The sequence below is a fragment of the Typopeltis vanoorti genome, chromosome 7, assembly GCF_054136105.1.
Source record: "Typopeltis vanoorti isolate ZY-2024b chromosome 7, IOZ_Tvanoo_1.0, whole genome shotgun sequence".
Lineage (NCBI taxonomy): Eukaryota > Metazoa > Arthropoda > Arachnida > Uropygi > Thelyphonidae > Typopeltis > Typopeltis vanoorti.
The window spans coordinates 142,910,613-142,932,596 of record NC_143555.1 but is presented as its reverse complement, the minus strand read 5'-3'; the positions used below and the strand labels follow the sequence as shown (position 1 = coordinate 142,932,596).

The following is a 21,984-nucleotide window of genomic DNA, read 5'->3' as shown; positions in this document are numbered from 1 at the left end:
TTACATTATCCCCTCTGTTATTCATTATCTGTATGGATCACATTATGAAGGAAAGTGGTATTAAACCTGATATCAAAATTGGAGATGTTAATCTCAGCTCTTTGCTTTATGCAGATGATGTTACACTTCTAAATAAATCTGCTACAAGTCTGCAAGATTCCCTGACTAAATTGAATAACTGTTGTAGTAGATATAGTATAAAGGTCATCATTAAAAAGACAAAGACAACGATATCAACTGCATTGTGAATGGAGAACCTATAGAACAAGTAAAACATTTCAGCTACTTAGGCACAATTTTTAGTGAAGATGGTAAATTAAATATGGAAATAGACAACAGAATCAAAGCTGGTATGGTAGGAAGACAACTGGATAAATTTATATAGAATAAGAGAGAAATTAGCCAAAACACTAAATTAACTGTATACAAGACAGTATTCAAGCCAGTTTTAACTTATGGATCTGACAGCTGGGTCAGAAGTAAAACACTTGACCAATGACTACAGACTGCAGATATGAGAGTCGTGAGAAAGATTAGGGACATGAACAGATGGCATCAATGGCAATATTATATTAAAAATGAAGATATTAGGAAAGAACTTGACATTGTCAGCATCCAGGAATGTGTTAGCATAGCTAATTTCAGGTGGTATGGTCACTTAAACAGAATGGGCAAGGAAAGATTAGCAAAACAATTGTTCTCTGCCAGGTTGGCAGGCAAAAGACCAAGATATAGGTGGATTGATACGGTAAAAAATGTCTTAGAAGATAGAAATATAAGATTTGATAATGTTAAAGCCTTGACAGGGAATGATTTGGAGGAAAATTGTAGATAAGAAGTTAGTAATGATGTAAATTTTTCATATCCTGTACACCCCTTGAGGGTATATATCAGGAATTTGAGGATGATGATGATTGTCTTTACTCCACAACTGACTTTAATATTATAGGAATAAATTATTATTATATGAATATAATAATATATTCACTAGATATAAGTGGGAAATAACACACTATTGCTATTGACATAAAAAATACATATACACCTAAACCTCTTTTTATGCGAATTTTTTTTTTTACGCAATTCGAAGTTATGCGAGTTGGGATATCAAAAAAAAATTTTTTTAACGCGATTTTTATTCACTTTTGCGCAACCAACCTAAAGTCTAAGTTAGGGAAAAAAATAATTCAAGAAAATTCTGAGAATTTTGTAGAATTGCATTCTCGTTTCAATTAAGAAAATTCTAAATTCTAGAAATTTCTGAGAATTTTGTAGAATTGCATTCTCGTTTCAAATAAGAAAATTCTAAATTCTTACGAATTTCATTTATTGGAAATTCCCTGAATTACAATACATAACTGACTGCGCATAGAAAAGCAGTTCTTAGCAGTTTGAATTTGGTGTTTGAGTAGACACCAGTTACCGCATTTTTTGCATTTGCATTTTTTAAATGAAATCAAAATAAAAATCGCGTTATAAAATTAATATTTTGCCAAGAAATAATAAATGGTAAGCTATATGTAATTTTCAAACTTTCATTTCATTAACTGAAGATTTTAATCCAGCCCTCACATGATGTTGCCGATAACCAAAAAAAAAAAAAAAAAGGAAAGCCGTTTCCCTGAATATAAAAATTCAAATTTTAGATCATCTTCAAACTGGGGAAGGTGCAACGGCTGTGGATAAGCATTTTGGAGTCCGTGAATCAACTGTCAGATCTATAAAGAAAAATGAAGAGGCTATTAGAAAAGCGGAGATTGCAAAATTATCATCATATACAAGAGATGTTGTTCTAGAAAAGGCTGAAAAAGCTTTAGTGATGTGGATAGAAGATAACGTACAAAAAAGAATGCTAGTTGATGGAAATTCCGTCAAGCAATCAGCATTGAGATTTTATGAACAGATTAAAAAACTGCAGCCAGATACTTATCTCAATCGAGAAAAAATATGAATTTCATGCAAGCAATGGTTGGCTGGTTAAGTTTGTTAAAAGACATGCTGTTCATAATATAAAAATGAAAGGCGAAATGGCTTCTGCTGATAAAACAGCTGTTAAAGCATTTCCACAAAAACTTGCTAAAATAATTGAAGATGGAGGTTACACTCGTGAACAAGTTTGAAATATGGATGAAAAAAAAAATGCCAAACAGAACTTGTGTATCAAAAATGCAAAAACCTGTTGGTGGGTTCAAAGCAGCAAAGGATTGTATAACACTCCTATTTTGTTCGACCGCTTTAGGAGATTGGATGTTAAAACCACTGCTCATAAATTGATAATTAAGACCACAGCCAATGAAAGCCGTAGATTTTCAAAAATTGCCAGTTCATTGGATGGCCAACAAAAAAGCTTGGGTGACCATTGATATTTTCACTGAGTGGTTCCACAAATATTTTGTGCCAGAAGTTAGATGCTATTTGAATGACAAGGGTCTCGAATTTAAAGTGCTTTTGATTCTTGATAATGCACCCGGTCATCCTACCATAGAACACCCAAATGTGCAATTTTTTTTTCTGCCGCTCAATACCATATCATTGCAATTATACCCTAGATCAGGGTATAATTGCGACTTTTAAAACATATTATGTCAGAAGAACATTTCAGTATGTTTTGAACAAGCTAAATGATGATGAAACATTGTCAGTTATGGATGTGTGGAAAAAATTTTCAATTATGGATAGTATTGATCAGGTTCGATTATCGCTGTCTGAATTGAGACCAGAAACTATGAATGCATGCTGGAACGCTATTTGGCCTGCATGTGTTAAAGAGAATGCTCCTGTTCCCTTCAATCATACTGCAGAATTCCCCAATATAATAAGTTTAGTGTGAAATTGGCGGAGGATTCGATGATCTTACGTTGGCAGATATCGAAGAATTGTTAATTGATAAACCTCTTAGCAAAGACAAAATAATGGAGATTGTTTCTGAGACTCCTGAAAGCGAAGAAGTTAATGATAATGATCAAGAAAATCCTACTTTTACTGCTGATATAATAAGGTCTTAAACTGGCCAGTAATTTATGCAATTATTTTGTCCAACATGATCCAAATGAAGAACGTGCTGGGAAGTTTTCATGTGAGCTTAAGTTGTTAATGTCTTCATACAGAGAATTATATCGTGACTTATCTAACGCATCAACACAGCGATTAATAACTGAGTTCATGCCTAAAACTACTGAAACAACCAGTGGTACTTTTGTTCATGACATGACAAGAAGAATTCCACAAGTTGAGGTGGAAGTCAATGACAATAATACCATATCTAGTAGTTCTAGTGATATTACAGTCTCACGAAAATGAAAGCTTTCGCGTTTATTGTCAGAAACTGATAGCGAATAACATAATTTTTTTATAGAATCCTTAGCAAACAACTGAAATAAATATGTTTTTGTTAAAGTTATTAAAATTCATTATATGTATGTGTGTTCTCCATGAAATGTAAATAAAAATCTTATGATCCTAATGAATTTAATGTTTGTTTTTTCATTATTTTGCTTATATTTCATGTTTGGAACCAATCTTTGCTTTTTCTAAGGAGTCAGTAATTCTTTTTACGCAAATTATATTTACGTGTAATTTTTAGGAACGTATCTATCGTGTAAAAAGAGGTTTAGGTGTATTGGCATAAAAAATAAATTTAGTTAAATATTATCCCAGTACTTAAGCAACAATATGAATGATATTTACACCAAGATAAGAGAAAAGTTAACCATATGTATGTTGTACACATGCCAAACTAGATATGTGGAGTGGGAGGGGGGGGGGGTCTCTTGATAAAGCAGATTACAATGGTGAGTATGACTCAATTGCACTCACAGGCTATGAAATTGGTTTTGTTTCAGGTGCTCTACTCTCCCCCACTCACACACAAGAAAACTGCTTCAAATACATCTAAGTAGCAGTGTTTCAATTATTGTAATTGAGTTTTATTAAATTAGTGTTATAAAATTTGGATGGATGGGGAGCAAAAATTTAACATGAAGAACATACTAACACCTGTCACTCTGAAAAAAACTTAATGTCCTCTGCTAAAAGACTGGTAATAAGATTTCTGAATTTATTTTAAGAGTGAAGAATAGTTAAATCAAAAGGAATAATTGATTGTTATAACAAATTTCAAACTTGAGAATGAGAGATTAAACTAAACAATTACACTGCAGACAAATTATACTGATTTTTCAAAATAACTTACCTTCATTGAACATTAGCTGGACATTCTTCACATCACTAGTGCTGGCAGAACGCCTAAACAACCCCTCTGTTTCTAAAGCTAGAAAATGGTGATTTTTATTCTTTGAGTAAATGCTGTATTCTTTGAGAAAAAACTAATAGCTTTAAAACAATTTTAACCCACTGTTTTTAATTATTTATACATAACAGATATAACTTTATTATAAGACATATGAAAAAAGAAATACTGTGAATTCTGATTTTACAGGGGGGGAAAAAAAAGGGAATCAATTTTTAATAGTTGGAGGGTTAACTTCAACTAATATATATATATGAAGCAGAGTTTAATTTTTCTGATAGAGAAAGAATTGTAATAATACATGAAATACACTAGGTATTATTTTAAATTCAAATTTTATTATCGAAGTTAAGTAGTAATACAACTGCTATAAAATGCTTTACTTTTTCAAACAAACATATTAACAAAGGCTACAGAATTTCAACTCTTCCACAACTTACCAGAGTTGGGAAATCATGTTTGAAAACAAAGCTCGTATTGTTTTTTTTTCCCCTTTACATCTCAATTAAACACACGAGAGGTTTTAAATCTTATAGCACATCACTGTATGCATGAGCAAGTAGTGAAGAAGAAATGAACATAATGCCATGGATTGCAGTACTTAAGGGAAAAAAAAATGACAACCAAGATGATTGCTCCAGATACACATAATTAAAAAAGGAGGATAAAAAGTTGGTTCAGTATGGTTGAAACTGGATATCAAATGGATATTGATTGACAGTTGCTTGTGTGTTTACTGGCTTAAGAGAAAAAGTGAAGGAATAAAAGCAGCCAGCTTAACAGCATGGTTTTTCTCCATGAAAACACATCAGGCGGAAATAGAGCATCTATGAGAAGTAAATGGAAGGAATCTGTGAAAGAAATTGGATAGTATCAAGTATTTTTAGGGTGATTTTTGAGATTTTGGTGATTTAGAATGACATCAAATTAGCAAGATGATGTATTTGATTTAAAGAATACCCAATGTCTTTTTTTTGGAAATAAAGTGCAACTTAATAAATCAGATGTTTATCACCATTTTCTCTATTCTTATTTGGGAAGCTCCATGGAGCCACAGAACTCATCACAGAAGGCTCACTCTATATCAGGGGTTCTCAAACTTTTTAAATTTTGTACCACATAAATAAGAATCAAAAAATATATGTACCACCATATATGTAACACCATTTGCTTTCCTTTATATATTTTCGATTAGTGTTTGTTTTACTTGAGCTGCCATTTCGTTAATTCGTCGCGAAACAGTGTCATCTGACAAAGAAACTTTGTTTATTATAATTTTTTTACATACAAAAATACTGTTTCAAAATAAACATTAAATATGAAAACCCTTATGACACGCTAATGAGACGTCGCATCCGAAAATTCACATAAAACTGCGATAAAATTTATTTGTTCATTTTATTCGATTCGCCAAGCTAAATTCTTGGAACAGTCTACTCGTTACAATATTAAAATACATTTTTCTGAACATTTATTTAAATATTTTGTGTAAAAATTGTGTGCAAAAATAACCTAAAGTACCATTAGTGGTACATGTACCACAGTTTGAGAAACGATATTCTATATTGTACTATGCCTGTGCTCAAATACTGTCATGCACTTGACATTCCATTCCAGGAATGCATTCCACTTACTCATCACCTTCATAATGAATATTTATAGCATTTTTTTCATGGAGAAAATCTGCCCAAACTCAATTCAAAGGATTGAGATCCTAATGTCCACTCCTTAACTTCACAAAGTGCACTTGAATAGTAGGTATTCACTAGATATGCTATGAACAAGGATGTGTCGGAAATTTGGGATAATACAGTTACATGACCAAACTGTAACTGTATTAGCTTAAATCAGAAACAACTATAATAGTACACAATGAAACGTCGTCACCTGGGACATTGCCTAGATAAACAAAGTATCTGCTGCTTGGTGAACAGCATAAAGTCAGCTCTAGAAAAATTACTAAATAAGATAAGCAGTTATTACAGTACCGTAGGAAATATTCAAGAAGAATGCAATCAGGAGACTGCATTCCTCTTGAATATTGAAATATATTGAAATCTCGAGGTAGAAAAGGTCATCAAAAACATGAAATGTGAAAATGCAGATGGAGTGGTTGATATTTAACCAGAAATGTTTCAGATATGGAAGTATAAAAGTTCTACAGTAACTACAATGCATAATTCAGGACTAGTCAGCAGGTCTGCTTACAGATGATTGGGATGGTTCCAATAGTTCTCCATCTATAAAAAACGAAATGAAACTAATTGTGAAACTAAGGGAGAGATTAACTTATTAAGAGTAAAAGCTAAGATTTACACATGCATACATGAGAAAATACAAAGAAAAATTGAAATTGTGGAATAGAAACTTAGGAAATAACAATCTGAGTTCTGGCCAAATCAGAGTTGTCAGGATATTATCACTTTACAACAAATAGTTGACTTTTTTTCCTTAATGAGTTGGAGGTTGTAGTTGTTGGGTAACATTTCATGAGGAGGGATGTTCCAGAGAAGAAAGGTAAATGGAATAAAAGAGGAGGAAAAGTGGGTTCAGTGTATCTGGCAGTTGTTCTGGAAAGGAGCATTGTGCTACTGTCGATTTTTTTTTCCCCTTGTTAAAATAAGTGAAGAAATGATGGTTGCCAGTTCAGTGTAGCAGTGTCCATGGAGGTATATAATAAAGGCACAGAAAAATAGTGGTATTATAATGTTCTGTATTTCTATTACGTATTTCTCAACCCTGCTTTGTTGTTCATTGTAGGAAGTTTTTCCGCTTGATTATACTATAAATTAAAGATACCAAGAAATTATATACTTGGTTTAATCCTTTATCCAAGTGTAAGCAAACAAAGTTTGCACCTGAAATATAATCAGGACTTGGGTCTGGCTCTCACTGATGAGACCTCAATAAAGATTGAAACTGGTCTGGGTAGTGACCCTTCTCATTATGCATTGCATTATACATACCCGTAAGGACACGTGTTTTGCATTATGGGATATTAAGGTAAGTGATGTGAAGTCATTAGCTTCCATATACAAGTTGTCCCAGTCCTGTTTATATTTCAGGTGCAAATTTTGTTTGCTTATACTTGGATAAGAGACTTGGTGTCGAGGCTAGCTGGTGAACGGTCGTGCTATCGGAGAGCTCCTGAGAGATTTGTGTTTTTTGTTGATTTATTGGTGTTTTGGATTCAATTTAATGGACTTAAGTGTTTAATTTTGGTATATTATTAGAGCTTTATTAACGTGGTTAGTGTACTAAAGTGTTTTTTATAACATAATCTATGTCGGAAGTCGCCGCTAGATGAATTCGTAATGAGTAGTGTTCGTGCAAGCTCCAGATAAGATAAGTATCATTTTCAGTTATCGATACAAATTACTTAATATTGTGTAGTTTTGTTTTATTTGCCTTGCGTATTTTAGTGCGTCTATTTTTGGTGTGTTATAACGTTTAATTTGACAAAACACGTTACAGATAAATATGGCACCTGTGCGTAGGAAAATGGCGGCCAGTAATGAAGGTTCGCCATCGTTATCAAAGAACGGTAGCATAAAAGAAATGAGTCAGTGTACTAGCTGTGAAATGTACGCTTTGCGGAGTGCGGTCGGAGTGTGGTTAGATGATGATAAAGGATTGAATGTGTGTAGAAAATGTAGGGAGAATGCGGAATTGAAGTGTATTTCGGATCGTGAGTGTGATATTTTTGTCAACCTTCAAAATGAAGGAAATAGGGATATGACAAGAAACGGCAAAGTTGTACATGAAAATTGTGAGAGTGTGAATGTAGAAAGTGTGAATGATAGTATAAATGGTTTCTCAGAGAACAAAAAAGATGAGATAGATGCATTGAGTGAGATCGCGTTGTTGAATAGTGCGATAGAAAGAGCAAAACAGCAGCTAAAGTGCATGAACAAAAGTAGACTGAATGAACCAACCAATAATAAACGGTATGACAGGAAAAATAGACGTATGAATGTGAACATGAACAAAATGAAGGATAGAGTGCTGTATGGAGACTTGTTAGTACGAGGTGTGTTAGTAGAGGATTTGACAAAATCGTACCAACCTGGTGCAACCATAAAGGACGTAACTGCGTCTATTAGAGAGCAAAAGGAAAGGGTGAAAGAAATGATTGTTGTGGCAGGTACGAATGATTTGAAAGGAGATAAAATGGAAATGATAGAAGACCTGAATGAATTGTTTGAGGTAGCAAAAGAAAAGACTGAGAGAGTTAGAATGATTAGTCTTTTGCCACGGTATGACAGTGAAATGTTTAAAAGGAGGGCTATAATTGCAAATGACTTTATGCGTGGGTTATGTATGACGAGTGGTGTGGAATTTGTGGATGTGTGGAGTGAGTTTGATGGGCGAAAGGATCTATATAAGATGGATGGCTTGCATTTGAATGGTTACGGTGTAAGAAGACTTGAGAAAGTGTTGCTGAATGTAGTGGATGTGCAAATTCAGGGAAACTAGATTTGTTAGGGGGGGTGGGTAGAGATACAGTCCTTATGGAGGCAGTTGAATGTAAGAATGAATATAATATGCCAGAGCAAATAAGGACAACAAATCAGAGTGGGATAGTTAATATAAGGCATCAAGGTAGGGTTGGGGCTAATGGGGGTCTTAAATTCATGTACACTAATACTAGGAGTATTAGGAACAAGAAGGAAGAGTTTTTGGCCATGGTTGGCACTTCCAGACCACAGGTTATAGGTATTAGTGAAACATGGCTGACTGTAGATGATATAACTAGTGGGATTGAATGTGATGGGTATAGTGTGTTCAGGAATGACAGAGAGAATAAAATGGGGGGAGGAGTATTGTTGATGATAGCTGATGAGCTCCAGCCAAGGAGAACAGAAGTTGAATTGCAGGATAGAGAAAAGAGCACATTTGAGGCCATTTGGTGTGAGATTGTGGCTAGCAGAACTAAATATACAATTGGGTGCTGCTATAGACCAGGTGATGGAAAAGATGGTGGTGACAGTATGCACAAGCAAATAGAAGAAATGGGTGGAAGGAGGGTGATTATTATGGGAGATTTCAACTATGGTCGCATTGATTGGAGTGAGGAGAGGACACACGGGAGGAAGGAACTGGATTTTATGCGGTTATTAAGGGATAACTATCTGCGACAGCATGTAATGGAAAATACTAGGGGTCAGAGAGTGCTTGACCTAGTAATTACATCTGAGGATTTGGCTGTAACAAATATGACCACATTGCCACCAATCGGTGAGAGTGATCATAGGGTCTTAACTTGGGAGGTGGCTAAAGTTGTAGAATTTTCAATTAAGACAGGGTACATGTGGAATTATCGGGCGGGAAAGTATGACAAGCTTAGGAGTTTGATTGGTTCAGTGCCATGGCATGTACAACTGCAAGGACTAGAAGTTGATAGTGCATGGGAGGTAGTTAAGAAGTTCTTGCATGAAGCAATGGCTGACTGTATACCTAGAGTCCGAATAATAAATCAAGTAGGGGTTAAATGGATGAATAACACCATTAAGCTTGAGTTGCAAAAAAAGAAACAACTATGGAGGGAATTTAAGGAGAAGGGTGACCGGCAGGCACATGAACGGTATAAAGCGCAGGCCAGAAGGGTGACGAGTGTGGTAAGAAAAGCAAAAAAGGATTACGAAAGAACATTGGCCAAGCAGGCTAAAGAGAATCCTAAACAGTTTTTTAGATATGTAGCAAGTAAAAGGAAAAATGTACATGGCAGATTGATTTTAAAGAATGCCGATGGTAGGGAGGTAACTGAATCAGTTGAGATAGTTGAGTTACTGAGTGAGCACTTTGCAAAAGTATATCATCCAGGTGGTGACATTGCAGAAACGAATAAACCAGTAGATTATACGGGAATTGTGGTTAATGAAGTGGAGGTGAGTAGTCTATTGCATAACCTCAATGTCAATACATCTGTGGGATTGGATGGTATACCAGCTCGTGTTGTACGAGAAGCAGCTAAAGAATTGTCAGTACCCTTGACCATTTTGTTTAATTTGAGTCTCGGGTCTGGGTTAGTCCCGAGCGGGTGGAAAGAGGGGAAAATAGTTCCACTGCATAAAGGTGGTTCCAAGACTGCTGTTGTAAATTACCGACCGATTAGCATATCAGGAATCATTGTCAAGGTCTTAGAGAAAATAGTCAAAAGGAAAATACAAGATTGGATTGAAGAAAATGGGATACTGTATCGGGGACAGCATGGTTTTGTGAAGGGTAGGTCATGCCTCAGTAACTTGCTCACGTATTATAACACAGTGACGGCTGAACTGGATAAGGGTAATGGGTTTACGGTGATTCTACTGGACCTTGCCAAGGCCTTTGACAGGATTCCACATGGAATTCTAATCAGTAAATTGCAGCATATGGGAATGGACATAGGGTTGGTGAGATGGATAGGAGGGTGGTTGACGGAGAGATATCAGAGAGTGGTTTACTCGGGAGTAGAGTCCACAAGACGGCCTGTGACTAGTGGTGTGCCACAAGGATCTGTTCTTGGACCACTGCTGTTTAATTTGTTCATAAATGATATAGGAAATGATCTGAGAGGAACAGTTCATTTGTTTGCGGATGATGCGAAGTTGGGTAGGGCAATAGTGAATGCAGATGACGTCAAAATTTTGCAGGACGATTTGGATAGATTGGAGGTCTGGGCTAAGGAGAATGGATGTCAGTTTAATGTGGCAAAATGTAAGGTTATGCATTTTGGGGTGAAAAGATTGGCGGCAGTTTACTGCATTGGTGGAACCCTGCTCCAGGAAATTGATGAGGCACGAGATTTAGGAGTGTTGGTGGATAAGGAATTGAAATTTAGGGGACACATTGCAAAAGTGACCAAAACAGCTCATCAAATCACTTGGTTGCTGAAGAATACGTTGACAAGCAGAGACAAGCAGGTTATTGTTCCTCTCTATCGAGCCTTGATAAGACCCCATCTAGACTACTGTGCTCAGATTTGGTCACCTAGGTTTCTTCTTGATGGGGAGGAGGTGGAGAGGATCCAGAGGCGAGCGACCAAGATGATAGCAGGTCTGTGGAATGAACCGTATGAGAACAGGTTGAGGATTTGTGGGTTGCAAAAATTGGTTGATAGGCGGAGGAGGGGAGATATGATTGAGACATTCAAATTACTGAAGGGTTTCTATAAAATTAATTCAGAAGATATTTTTGAGAACAGGGCTGGTTGTGGGAGGACTAGGGGACATCCATGGAAACTGGGCAAAAGTGTGGTTAGTAAAGGTGTTAGAGCTGGGTTCTTTACTTTTAGAGTAGTGAATGAGTGGAATGCGCTCCCTGAGTCTGTAGTGGATGCTGTGACAGTGAATGAGTTTAAGGCGAGGTATGATAGATACTGTATGAATGTCAGATAGTTGTGATGAATATGATTTGGGGCCTCCCTCGATGAGTCTAATGACTCCCTGGAGTTGCCCGTAGTAATAGTAATAATAGTAATAAAGGATTAAACCAAATATATAATTTCTTGGTATCTTTAATTTGTTGTTCTTTACTTAAACTTCGGGTACTGTCATGAATGGTCAACTGCCTCAACTATCGATTGCCACCATTTATTTATTTCTACTAACTCTCATGTTCTCATGCCTAACAAATTTATTTGTTTCACAACTGCATCAGTTAGACTCTGTATTGAGTGCAAGATTATAAGATTTTAAACTAAAGACAGAACAGAAAATATTAGCATTCCCCACTTATGTTAATATTTACCTTTAGTTGTGGCTTGATTGTTGATCACCTTAACTTTATTTTATGCGGGTTCGAAATTTTCAGGATAGTGCACTGAAGGAATCAATCCAACTTGTTGTCCACAAACCATTTAATTAAATCAAAAAGGAATATTTACACAGTTTCATCATCATCATCATCACCACGAACCATGGGCTCACTGCCCGTTGATGTCTGATGCCTGTTTCACTATCTTCTTCCACCTTTCTTTGTCCAGTGCACAGTGTCGCAGTTTTTGTACACCCATTCCGCACTAGTCTTTTATATTTTCTATCCATTCTCTGTATGGGCTACCTCTTCTGTTTAAACCATCCAAAATACCAAACATAAATGTCATTATCTTCCGGTCCTCACTCATTCTACAGATGTGTCCAAATAATTGCAGCTTCCGTTTTATAATCTTCTGCATTAGATTCTGTTTTGGTTATATCTTCTGATAGAGCTCTTCATTGCAATTTTCTGTACCCATCCTATTCTTAGAATCTTCCTGTAACAAGTTCTTTCAAATGCCAAAATTCTTTTTCTTAATTCCTTATTCATTACCCACGTTTCAGATCCGTACACCGCTGAAGATGCATGTTTCCAGTACTCTTAGTTTTGTTTGCAGACTGATCACTTTACTTTTCCAGATGTTATCTATGGCCTTCAGATTTGTTCTTCCCTTTGCAATCCTGATCTTTATTTCTTTTTTACAGTCCAAGTTATATGTCAGTTTACTTCCCAAATATGTGAATTGTTCTACATTTTCTATATCAGTTCCATCAACTTGTATCTTTTGTTTCATGTTCTTCTCACCAAATACCATTGTCTTTGTTTTTTCAAAGTTCACAGCAAGTCCAAATCTCTTCCCTTCCTCATTTAACAGTTTCAGTGTTTTTTGTAGTTCTCTTTCGTCTTCTTCAATAATAACAATGTCATCTGCAAATCTCAGGTTGTTAATTCTCATTCCGCGTACAGATATTCCTTTGGCATCTTCTTTCATTTTATCCATTGCTCTTTCTAAATGTACGATGAAAATGCTTGGTGATATTGGGTCTCCCTGTCTAGTACCTCTGCTTGTTTTAAACCATTTCCCCAAATCATCACCTATTCTAACTGCTGCAACTGCATTCTGATAAACACCTTTTAATATAGCTATTAGTTTTTTATCAATTCCATAGGATTCCAGAATTGCTAATGTCACTTTCTTGTTCAGTATTCAGGTAGATACCTAACAGGGTGCACCACGAGAAGGTGAGGATTGGATATTAGGTTAGAAGCCCTGGTCAGTTCTCCACATTCCTTTAAAGGCATTGTGGAGGTCTCCTCTCAGTCATATAGCTTTGACAAATCTGTGTATAGTAATCCATAGTAGACCTGATCAAGGGCTTATACAAGGGAACTTGTATAAGGTTGAATGGTAAAAACAGCGGGGGCGTTGTTTAACCGGGCGATGCCCCAGCCAGCATGAAATTCTATCATGTTGTACCATCATTTAATATTGTTTTTAAAAAGAAAGTTTTTAAAAGTTTTTTAAAAAAAAAAAAGGAAATTTTTAAAAAGAAAGTTTTTAAAAAGAATTAAAGTTGAGGAGCTTTTACAGGTAAATTGTAGACTCGACTATACAAACATTATTGAAGAAAAAAATGAAATAAATTGAAAACAAGAACCAAACTTTGAAGTCTCAGTGGCAAAATCTGAAGAAGACATTCACTGATTCAGCTAGGGAAGTGTGGTCAAGTTGTCTGCAAGGATAGAAAAATAAGAACACCATGGTATTCACAAAAAGTTAAAGAAGCAGTTCTGAAAAAGAAGAAAGCATACTAAAAGTTTCTAGCAAATAAGTCAGCAGATGTCCTAAAAGAGTATAGAGAAAAATGTAAGAGAGCTAAGTTATGTGTAAAAGTAGCTAAACAAAAATCATGGGGGGGGGGGAGACTATAGTCAGAATATGGAAAATAAATATCAGAAAGGTAGCAAACTGTTCTGGAGACTACTGAAATATTGAAGATAAGGATATCCTAGATGTCTGGAGTAATTACTTTGAAAGACTTAAATGAACCAAGCAGTGACAGAATCATACTAGAAAATTTTCAAGAAGAATGCAAAGGGCAATACATATGGATACTTGAGGTAAAAAAAAGCTGTCAAAAATTTGAAATGTGAAAGGCAGCAGGAGCAGACAAATGACATTCGACTAGAAATGCTTAAATACGGAAGTCTAAAAGTTTTGCTGTGGCTACACTGCATAATTGAGAGGACCTGATCAGAAGGTCAAATTCCCAATGATTGGAGCAGACAGAGATCTCATAGTACCCATATATAAAAAAAGGGCATAATGCTGAATGTGAGAATTACAGAGGAATTTCTCTAATAAGTGTTCCAGGCAAGATTTATGCAAGCATACTTGAAAAGCAGTGGAGAAAGATTGTGAAAGAGAAACAAGCTGGGTTCAGGCAAAATAGAGGTTGTCAAGATCAAAATTTCACTTTAAGACAAATATAAAAAACAAAGATAAAAAACAAATAATGGTTGAGAAATCATGGAAATACAGTAAGGATGTACTTAAGTTCTGCAGATCTGAAAAGGACACACGACAAGGTGCCTAGATAAAAGCTTTTCAAAATATTTCAATTATATGGAGTGAATGGAACATTATACATTATATAGAGGCTAATGACTTCACATCAATTGCCACAGTATCCCATAATGCAATGCATCTCCTTACGGATATGTATAACGCTATGCATTATAGCTTTTTGTATAATGCTTGTTTGGAAAAATATATAAGAAATGGTTCTAGTGTGTGATAGTACACTGTTCTCTTCTCAGTGATTTCCGAATTAAATCTGTGTATAGAGGTCCGTGAAGAAGGAATGATAATGGATTTTAAATTATTTGCTGTAATGTGAAGGCAAATAGGAGCAAATTATATAGTAGGATGTTTCCTGGTATCAGAAGAACATAAATGTGAAATATATATAGACAATCTACCTAGTATATAATTCACTCAATGACCAATTTTAAACTATTAGACTGGAAGAAGAAAATAACATGTAAGAAATAAATAAAGCAATTTATATAGTTGCTGATAGATAACTGCTTTTGATATTATGTGATGGAGAGAATTATAGGATTAAAATAGTTAACTGTTGCTGGCCCGGATGGCCGAGTGATTGATGTATTTCCTCTGCAACCACCAAGCTGAGGGCTAGAATTCTATCATGGGTATGGATGTTTGTGATGTCTTTATTGGAAGATGATTTTCACTGCCTGGTGTGAAACCACTGGCCCCACTTACAGGAAGCCCAAAGTGGGTTTGAAAAAAAGTTCCATGTTTAATCTACAGCAGAGTTTCTGCATTATGCAAAAAATACAAAAAATTATCAATCTGATATGTACCCCTAAGGAGTGTTCAGGTCACTATGACAGCACACTACATGATTAATGTTGAAAGTTTTTCTACTTGGTTGTATTATAAATTAAAGATGAAGATGCCAAGAAATTATATTCTTGGTTTCATCCTTTATCCAAGTTTAAGCAAACAAAGTTTGTGCATTAAGTAACTTCATGGCAGGGCAATTAGTATATAGAGGCTAATGACTTCACATCAATTGCCTTAGCATACCATAATGAACAATCTTATGGACATGTATAATACTATCCATTATGGGAAGGGCCACTTGTTGGGCTTGACCTTTGAGGTCTCATCACTGAGAGCCAGACCCAGACGTGATACCATGGTTGAAGTAATGCAGAAGTCATTAGCCTCTATATATGAGTTGTCCTGTCAGGAAGTTACTTCATGCACAAACTTTGTTTGCTTACACTTGGATAAAGGATGTAACCAAGAATATAATTTCTTGGCATCTTTAATTTATAATACAACCAAGTAGAAAAACTTTCAACATTAATCATGTAGTGCTATCATAGTAACATGAACATCCCTTAGGGGTACATATCAGGAGATTAATGATAATTTTTTTGTACTTTTTAGACTCTAGAGCAGTCTCCAAAGACTACACATGGAACTTTTTTCAAACCACTTCAGCCCTCCTGTAAGTGGGGCCAGTTGTTTCACATCAGGCAGTGAAAATCATCTCCCATTAAAGACATCATAAACGTCCATACCAATCATGGAATTCAAGCTCTCAGCTTTGTGGTTGGAGAGCAAGACACATCAACCACTCAGCCATTCAGGCCAGCAACAGTTAACTATTTTTAATCTTGTAATTCTCTCCATCACATAATATCAAAAGCAGTTATCCATCAGCAACTGTATAAATTGCTTTCTTTCTTTCTAAGATGTCATTTTCTTCTTTTAGTCTGTCTAATAGTTTAAAATACAGTAATTGGTCAATGAGTGAATCATATACTAGGTAGACTGTCTATATATTTCACATTTACGTTCTTCTGATACCAGGATATAACATCCTACTATATATTTTGCCTTCACATCACAGCAAATAATCTAAAATACACTATCATGCCTTCTTTGCAGACCTCTATAATTTTGAAATCACTGAGAAGAGAACAGTGTCCTAGCACACACTAGAACCTTTTCTTATATTTTTTGCCAAACAAGCATTATCTTTGTCAGTCTTAACTTTTCCTAAGAATTTCAGAATGATGCAGTGACCAGTGCAAAGTTCCTTTTTGATATTTCTCATATTAGCAAACAAATATATATTACTTAATATTTTTAGGAATGATAGAGTGGATAGGAAAGGAGGGGGCATGCTGCTAATGATATTGGATGACTTAAATCCAGTTAGAGCTGAGACCTATGAATGCAGTAATACTACTAAACAATATTTCATGTGGCAGTGAGTTTGAAGCCATCTGGTGTGAGGTGGAATCTAACAAGACAAATTACATAGGTGGGTGTCGTTACAGACCTGGTGGATCAGTTGCTGGTGATGAAGAAATGCATCACCAAATAGAAAAGATGAGCACGAAAAGAATAATCATAATGGGAGACTTTAATTATCCAAATATTAATTGCATAGCAGTAGAATCTCATGAGAAGAATGAAAATGCATTTATTCAGCTGTTGCAGGACAACTTCCTCAAGCAGCATGTGACAGAAGGAACTTGAGGTCAAAGAGTGGTAGATTTGATTATAGTGTCAGAGGGAGTTTCAGTTAGACGTAACTATTCTGCCTCTAGCTGGTGACAGTGATCATGCGGTACTCACTTGGGAAGTGACTAAGTTTATGAATGTTCCATTCAGAAAAGGTTACATGCTGAACTATTAGGAAATTATTACATTATTACATGCTGAACATAAAGCAGGAAATTATGACCAACCGAGGAGTATACTGAGTTCAGTGGAATGGGATCAGATGCTGGGTGGAAAGAATATCGACAGTGCATGAGAAGCATTTAAACAATACTTAAATGATGCGATATCAGAATGTGTCCTGAGAGTTCGAAGAATAAATAGAGAAGGTGTCAAATGGATGTGTAATCTTATTAAGCAAGAGATTCGTAAGAAAAGGACGACATGGAAGGAATACTGTTTGCATAAGGATGACGTCTGTTATGAACTTTATAAGCAGCAGGCTAGAATAGTCACAACTGTTGTACAGAAAGCAGAGTCTGATCATGAAAAGAAACTGGTCTACATGCTAAAGACAACCCACAAGAATTCTATTGATATGCTGCAAGTAAAAGAAAGAATGAATATGAAAGAATAACTCTTCTAAATCCAGATCGTGTAAGAGTTACAGATGCAGAAGAGGTTGTTTAGTTAATGAGTGCCCATTTCATTAAAAGCTATCAACCTGATGAATGCAACATTGAGCTCACTGTTACCTCTTCACTAGATGAAGAAATGCAGGTGTGTGAGGCTGAGGTATTAGAGCTGTTGCACAAACTGAATAAGAATTCAGCAATAGCGACTGATGGAGCATATGTGCTTAAAGAGTTCAGCTGAATTGCCCATTCCTTTGATCAGGATATTTAATATGAGTCTCAGAACAGGGAAGATTTCACAGGAATGGAAAGAATGTATGGTAATTCCATTGCACAAGGGTGGTGCAAAGACCGATGTATCCAACTATCGAACAATTAGTATCTTAGGAGTGGTGGTGAAGATATTGGAAAAATTGGTTAGGGTCCGCATTCATAAATGGGTTGACAATGAATCTCTACTTTGCAATGAACAACATGAGTTTACTAAGGGAAGGTCATGTTTTAGCAACTTGTTCACATTCTATAACAATGAACTAGACAAGGGGAATGGATATACTATGATGCTTTTGGATTTTGCTAAGGCTTTTGACAGAATACACCATGGAAGACTGCTGCATAAATTGGAGAAAATGGATTTAGGTAATACAATATTAGCATGGATAAGAGGATGGCTAACTGACAGATATCAAAAAGTGATATACGGGGGATCTGAGTCTGCAAGGTTTAAGGTAACAAGTGGTGTACCACAAGGATCAGTGCTTGGTCCACTATTATTCAACCTGTACATTAATGATATAAAGTTATTTGCTGATGATGATGCAAGGATAGGTAGGGTAATCAGTAGTGCTGCTGATATGCAGTCTTTGCAGAATGATTTGAATAGGCTGGAATTGTGGGCATGGGAAAATAGGTGTCAGTTCAATGTCAGTAAATGTAAAGTCATTCACTTCAGCATGATTAAATATCCAATGTCGTATTATATTGGTGGGATTAAGCTAGAAGAAATTGATGAGGATAGGGATCTTGGAGTGTTAATAGATAGGAAGTTGAAGTTTAGGGGACATGTGGCAAAGATTGCAAATACAACTCAAAAGATAATTGCAATGCTGAAACGAATGTTCACATGTAAAGAAAAGGATGTTATTTTGCCTCTTTACAAGACCTTGATAAGACCTCACTTGGACTATCGTGGAAGGTCTGGTCTCCTGGTTTCTGTTGTGATTCTGATATATTGGAGAGAGTACAAAGGAGAGTGTTAAAAATTATATCAGGATTGTGGAATACTGATTATGAAGACAGATTGAGAATTTGTAGACTGCAGACACTAGCAAATAGGAGAAAGAAGGGTCATATGATTGAGACATAAACTTCTGAAAGGGTCATATAGGATTTCAATTGATGGAGGGTGGGAGAAGGGACGACAGGGCATCCTTGGAAGCTGAGAATTAAGGCCACCAAGAAGGGTGTGAGGGCTAGATTTTTCTCTCAGAGGGTGGTGCATGATTGGAATGGATTGCCATTGGATGTTGTGAGTGCAAGTAGTGCGAATGAATTCAAGAATAAGTATTATAGTTGATGTGTGTGTAGTATGTGGCCTCCCTCGATGAGTCTCTGACTCCCTGGAGGTCTCTCTTAATAATAATAATTAATCCTGCCTAAAAGAAATCTTGCTTTTCTCATTATGTGCCAATTTGTCTCACCCATCAAAAGAACGCTTTACTTACCTCAGAATGAGAAGTATATTACATTCTCAGATAAGTACAACCTGTTTTTATCATCCATTTCACACTAAAATTCAACTGTTAAGAAAATTATATTTAAACTACATTACTCAACTTGAACAAAACATACTTTTATAAACAATCTTACCATTGTCATTATCTAGATAATCTATACATTCTCTTACAACACGTGGCATTGGATCTCCACAGTTGTGCTCTTTTATACTAAAAGAGACAAATTTAAAATATTTAATTAATATTTGTAGGTGAAGTATTAAGAAATCATTGCATATGTTTTAAACCTTTTCAAAAATTTACCAAAATTTCATAGTTAAAATAAGAATTAGAGATGTTAAATAATTATTATCAGTCAAGTAAAAATAAGATTGTCCTATCTAATTCTGCAACAGATCCTGGGGTTTTTGCTAACACACTCATACAGATATCTCATTTCAAGATTATACATTTGTGCTGCTTGTTATGTAGCAAATGAAATGGTGAGTTCATGAATAATCACTCTGAACATCAAAAACTAAGTTCTTATGAATTAATGCAATAACACAATCAGTAATTTATTTGTTCATACTGTTGATGACTGGCCTGCAAGTAAAGTACCATGCAACCAGTGTCATAAAAATGTTCTAAGTAGAACACAAAACAATCCTTTATATATATATATATATATATATATATATATGATATATAAAGAACTGTTTATGTTATTTATATATATATATATTACAGCATGAGAAAAGCTATGTCGTTAACATAGAATAGTCTCATCATGTGAACAACACACTCAGATAAAGTATTCTCCAGGCATTTTCTTCAACAGACACGTGACACATTGCTACATGTAATTCCTATTACTCAGTGATCGACGTTTTGTGAACCACAGTCCTGCAGCTCTGCTTGCAAACATTCATGAAATGCACAGAATTTGTTACAGAGACACTAATGGGAGTGCATATAGCTGCCTACATCCCCAAATGATGACAAGATGAAGTAACCAGTCTTCTCAAGAAGTGTCAGTTCCTGTCAGTCAGTATTTTAGGCCTACCTGGTCATATGGGTTCAGCATCATCATAGATCATTGCTTTTTCAGCATTGCAGCAGCCAACTATGGACACCAATGTTGTATGATAGCACATACAAATATTGCACCAAATGCTGTCTAACTAACTCTTCTGGGTGTATTCATTTAACATTGGAGCCTCCATAGCTCAGTCGGTATAGACGAAACCCTTTGGTCGGAAAGACCTGGGTTCAATTCCCATCTGTGACGTGAGGAAAACCTTTATCTGGTCTCTTTTGACTAAAGGTGAGTTAGCTGGTCTGATACGGAGGTAGAGGGTTTTTTCGTCCCTCGAAACAGGCAAACCAGTCCCGTTTACACAGAGATTACAGTCATGAATACTTACAACAATATGTGGAAGAGATAGGGTCCTCACCACATGTCGTTATGCCCATAGTTAACATGAGTCACATCATGGTAGTCGACCTCCCAGATAGGAAGACGACACATGGATGGGAAAATTTGTGAAGCCATTTTGATTTTTGACATACAAGATCAAAAGACTTCTGAGAGAACTACTGATCTCCTTTTTAGGCCACAAAATTTGCATGTAACATGCAAATTTTGTGGCCTAAAAAGGCCACAAAACACAAAAAGGTCACAAAATTTAAAAAAGGCCACAAATCACGTTTACATGCAAATTTTACCCTTCCAATGCAGAATAACACGTTTTTCTGCATTGGAAGGGTAATTCCATGACTCTTTTGTAGAATAGTATATTTGTTTTAATAAAAATCTGAACCAGATCTTTAACTCCTATTCAGTCTGATCCTAGCTTGTTCTTTCAGAGTTGGTCACTCTGTAATTCAACTATTTCTTCTGTCATCTCCCTACCATCAGCATTTGCAAAAGTTATCCTTCCATAATTTTTCTTCCTTGTGCTAGCTACATAGCAAAAGAACTCTTTAGAATTTCCTTCAGCCCACTTGTTTAATAACTATCTTGGCATCAAATACATTTTTTTTAAAAAAAAATTTCCAACTGCCATTTTTTTTGTTTCTTACAATAGCACTTATCAAAAAACATATTTATGTTATTTATTCTGTCTCTTTTACTTCACATTTTGCTTCCCAAAGAACTCATTTGGTATTTCTTGTAGCCTGCTCAATTCATAAGTACTTCCCATGAATTTGTGGACATTTCTACTTATAATCTCTCCACAACATCAGCTCCTGAATGATGCCACTGCTCATCCATTTAACATCCACTTGATTCATTCTACTAATTCTGAGTATGCTATCTAATGCTTCTTCCCTCAAGCACCCTTTGATCATTTGCTATGTGCTGGTAACATCCTTTCCTTGTAGTTTTTTAAGCCATGACAATGCTCCAAGCTACTTCCTGAGATTATCATAATCAATTCTGTAGTTTTGCATATGGCTCCTCTTAATTGAAAATTCTAATGCTTAGCCAGGTCAGGACTGAATTATCACTAATTCTTCCTCTGTGCGTTTATCCCACTTCCTTCTGGAGGTGTCATGTAATAATAACAATAATGCAGGGTCCATGTTACA

At 35.7% G+C, this 21,984-nt stretch overlaps 1 protein-coding gene across 1 annotated transcript in view; it reads right to left on the bottom strand.

The window, feature by feature from the left end:
• LOC150105145 (rho GTPase-activating protein 1-like) overlaps positions 1–21,984 on the bottom strand; it is a 199,467-nt gene that overhangs the window by 42,997 nt on the left and 134,486 nt on the right. Inside the window, exons 9-10 of the mRNA XM_090396180.1 lie at positions 19,544–19,620; positions 4,193–4,270 (exon numbers count right to left, since the gene is read on the bottom strand). Coding sequence (XP_090252306.1) covers positions 4,193–4,270; positions 19,544–19,620 — 155 coding nt within the window. The remainder of the gene's footprint in view (positions 1–4,192; positions 4,271–19,543; positions 19,621–21,984) is intronic.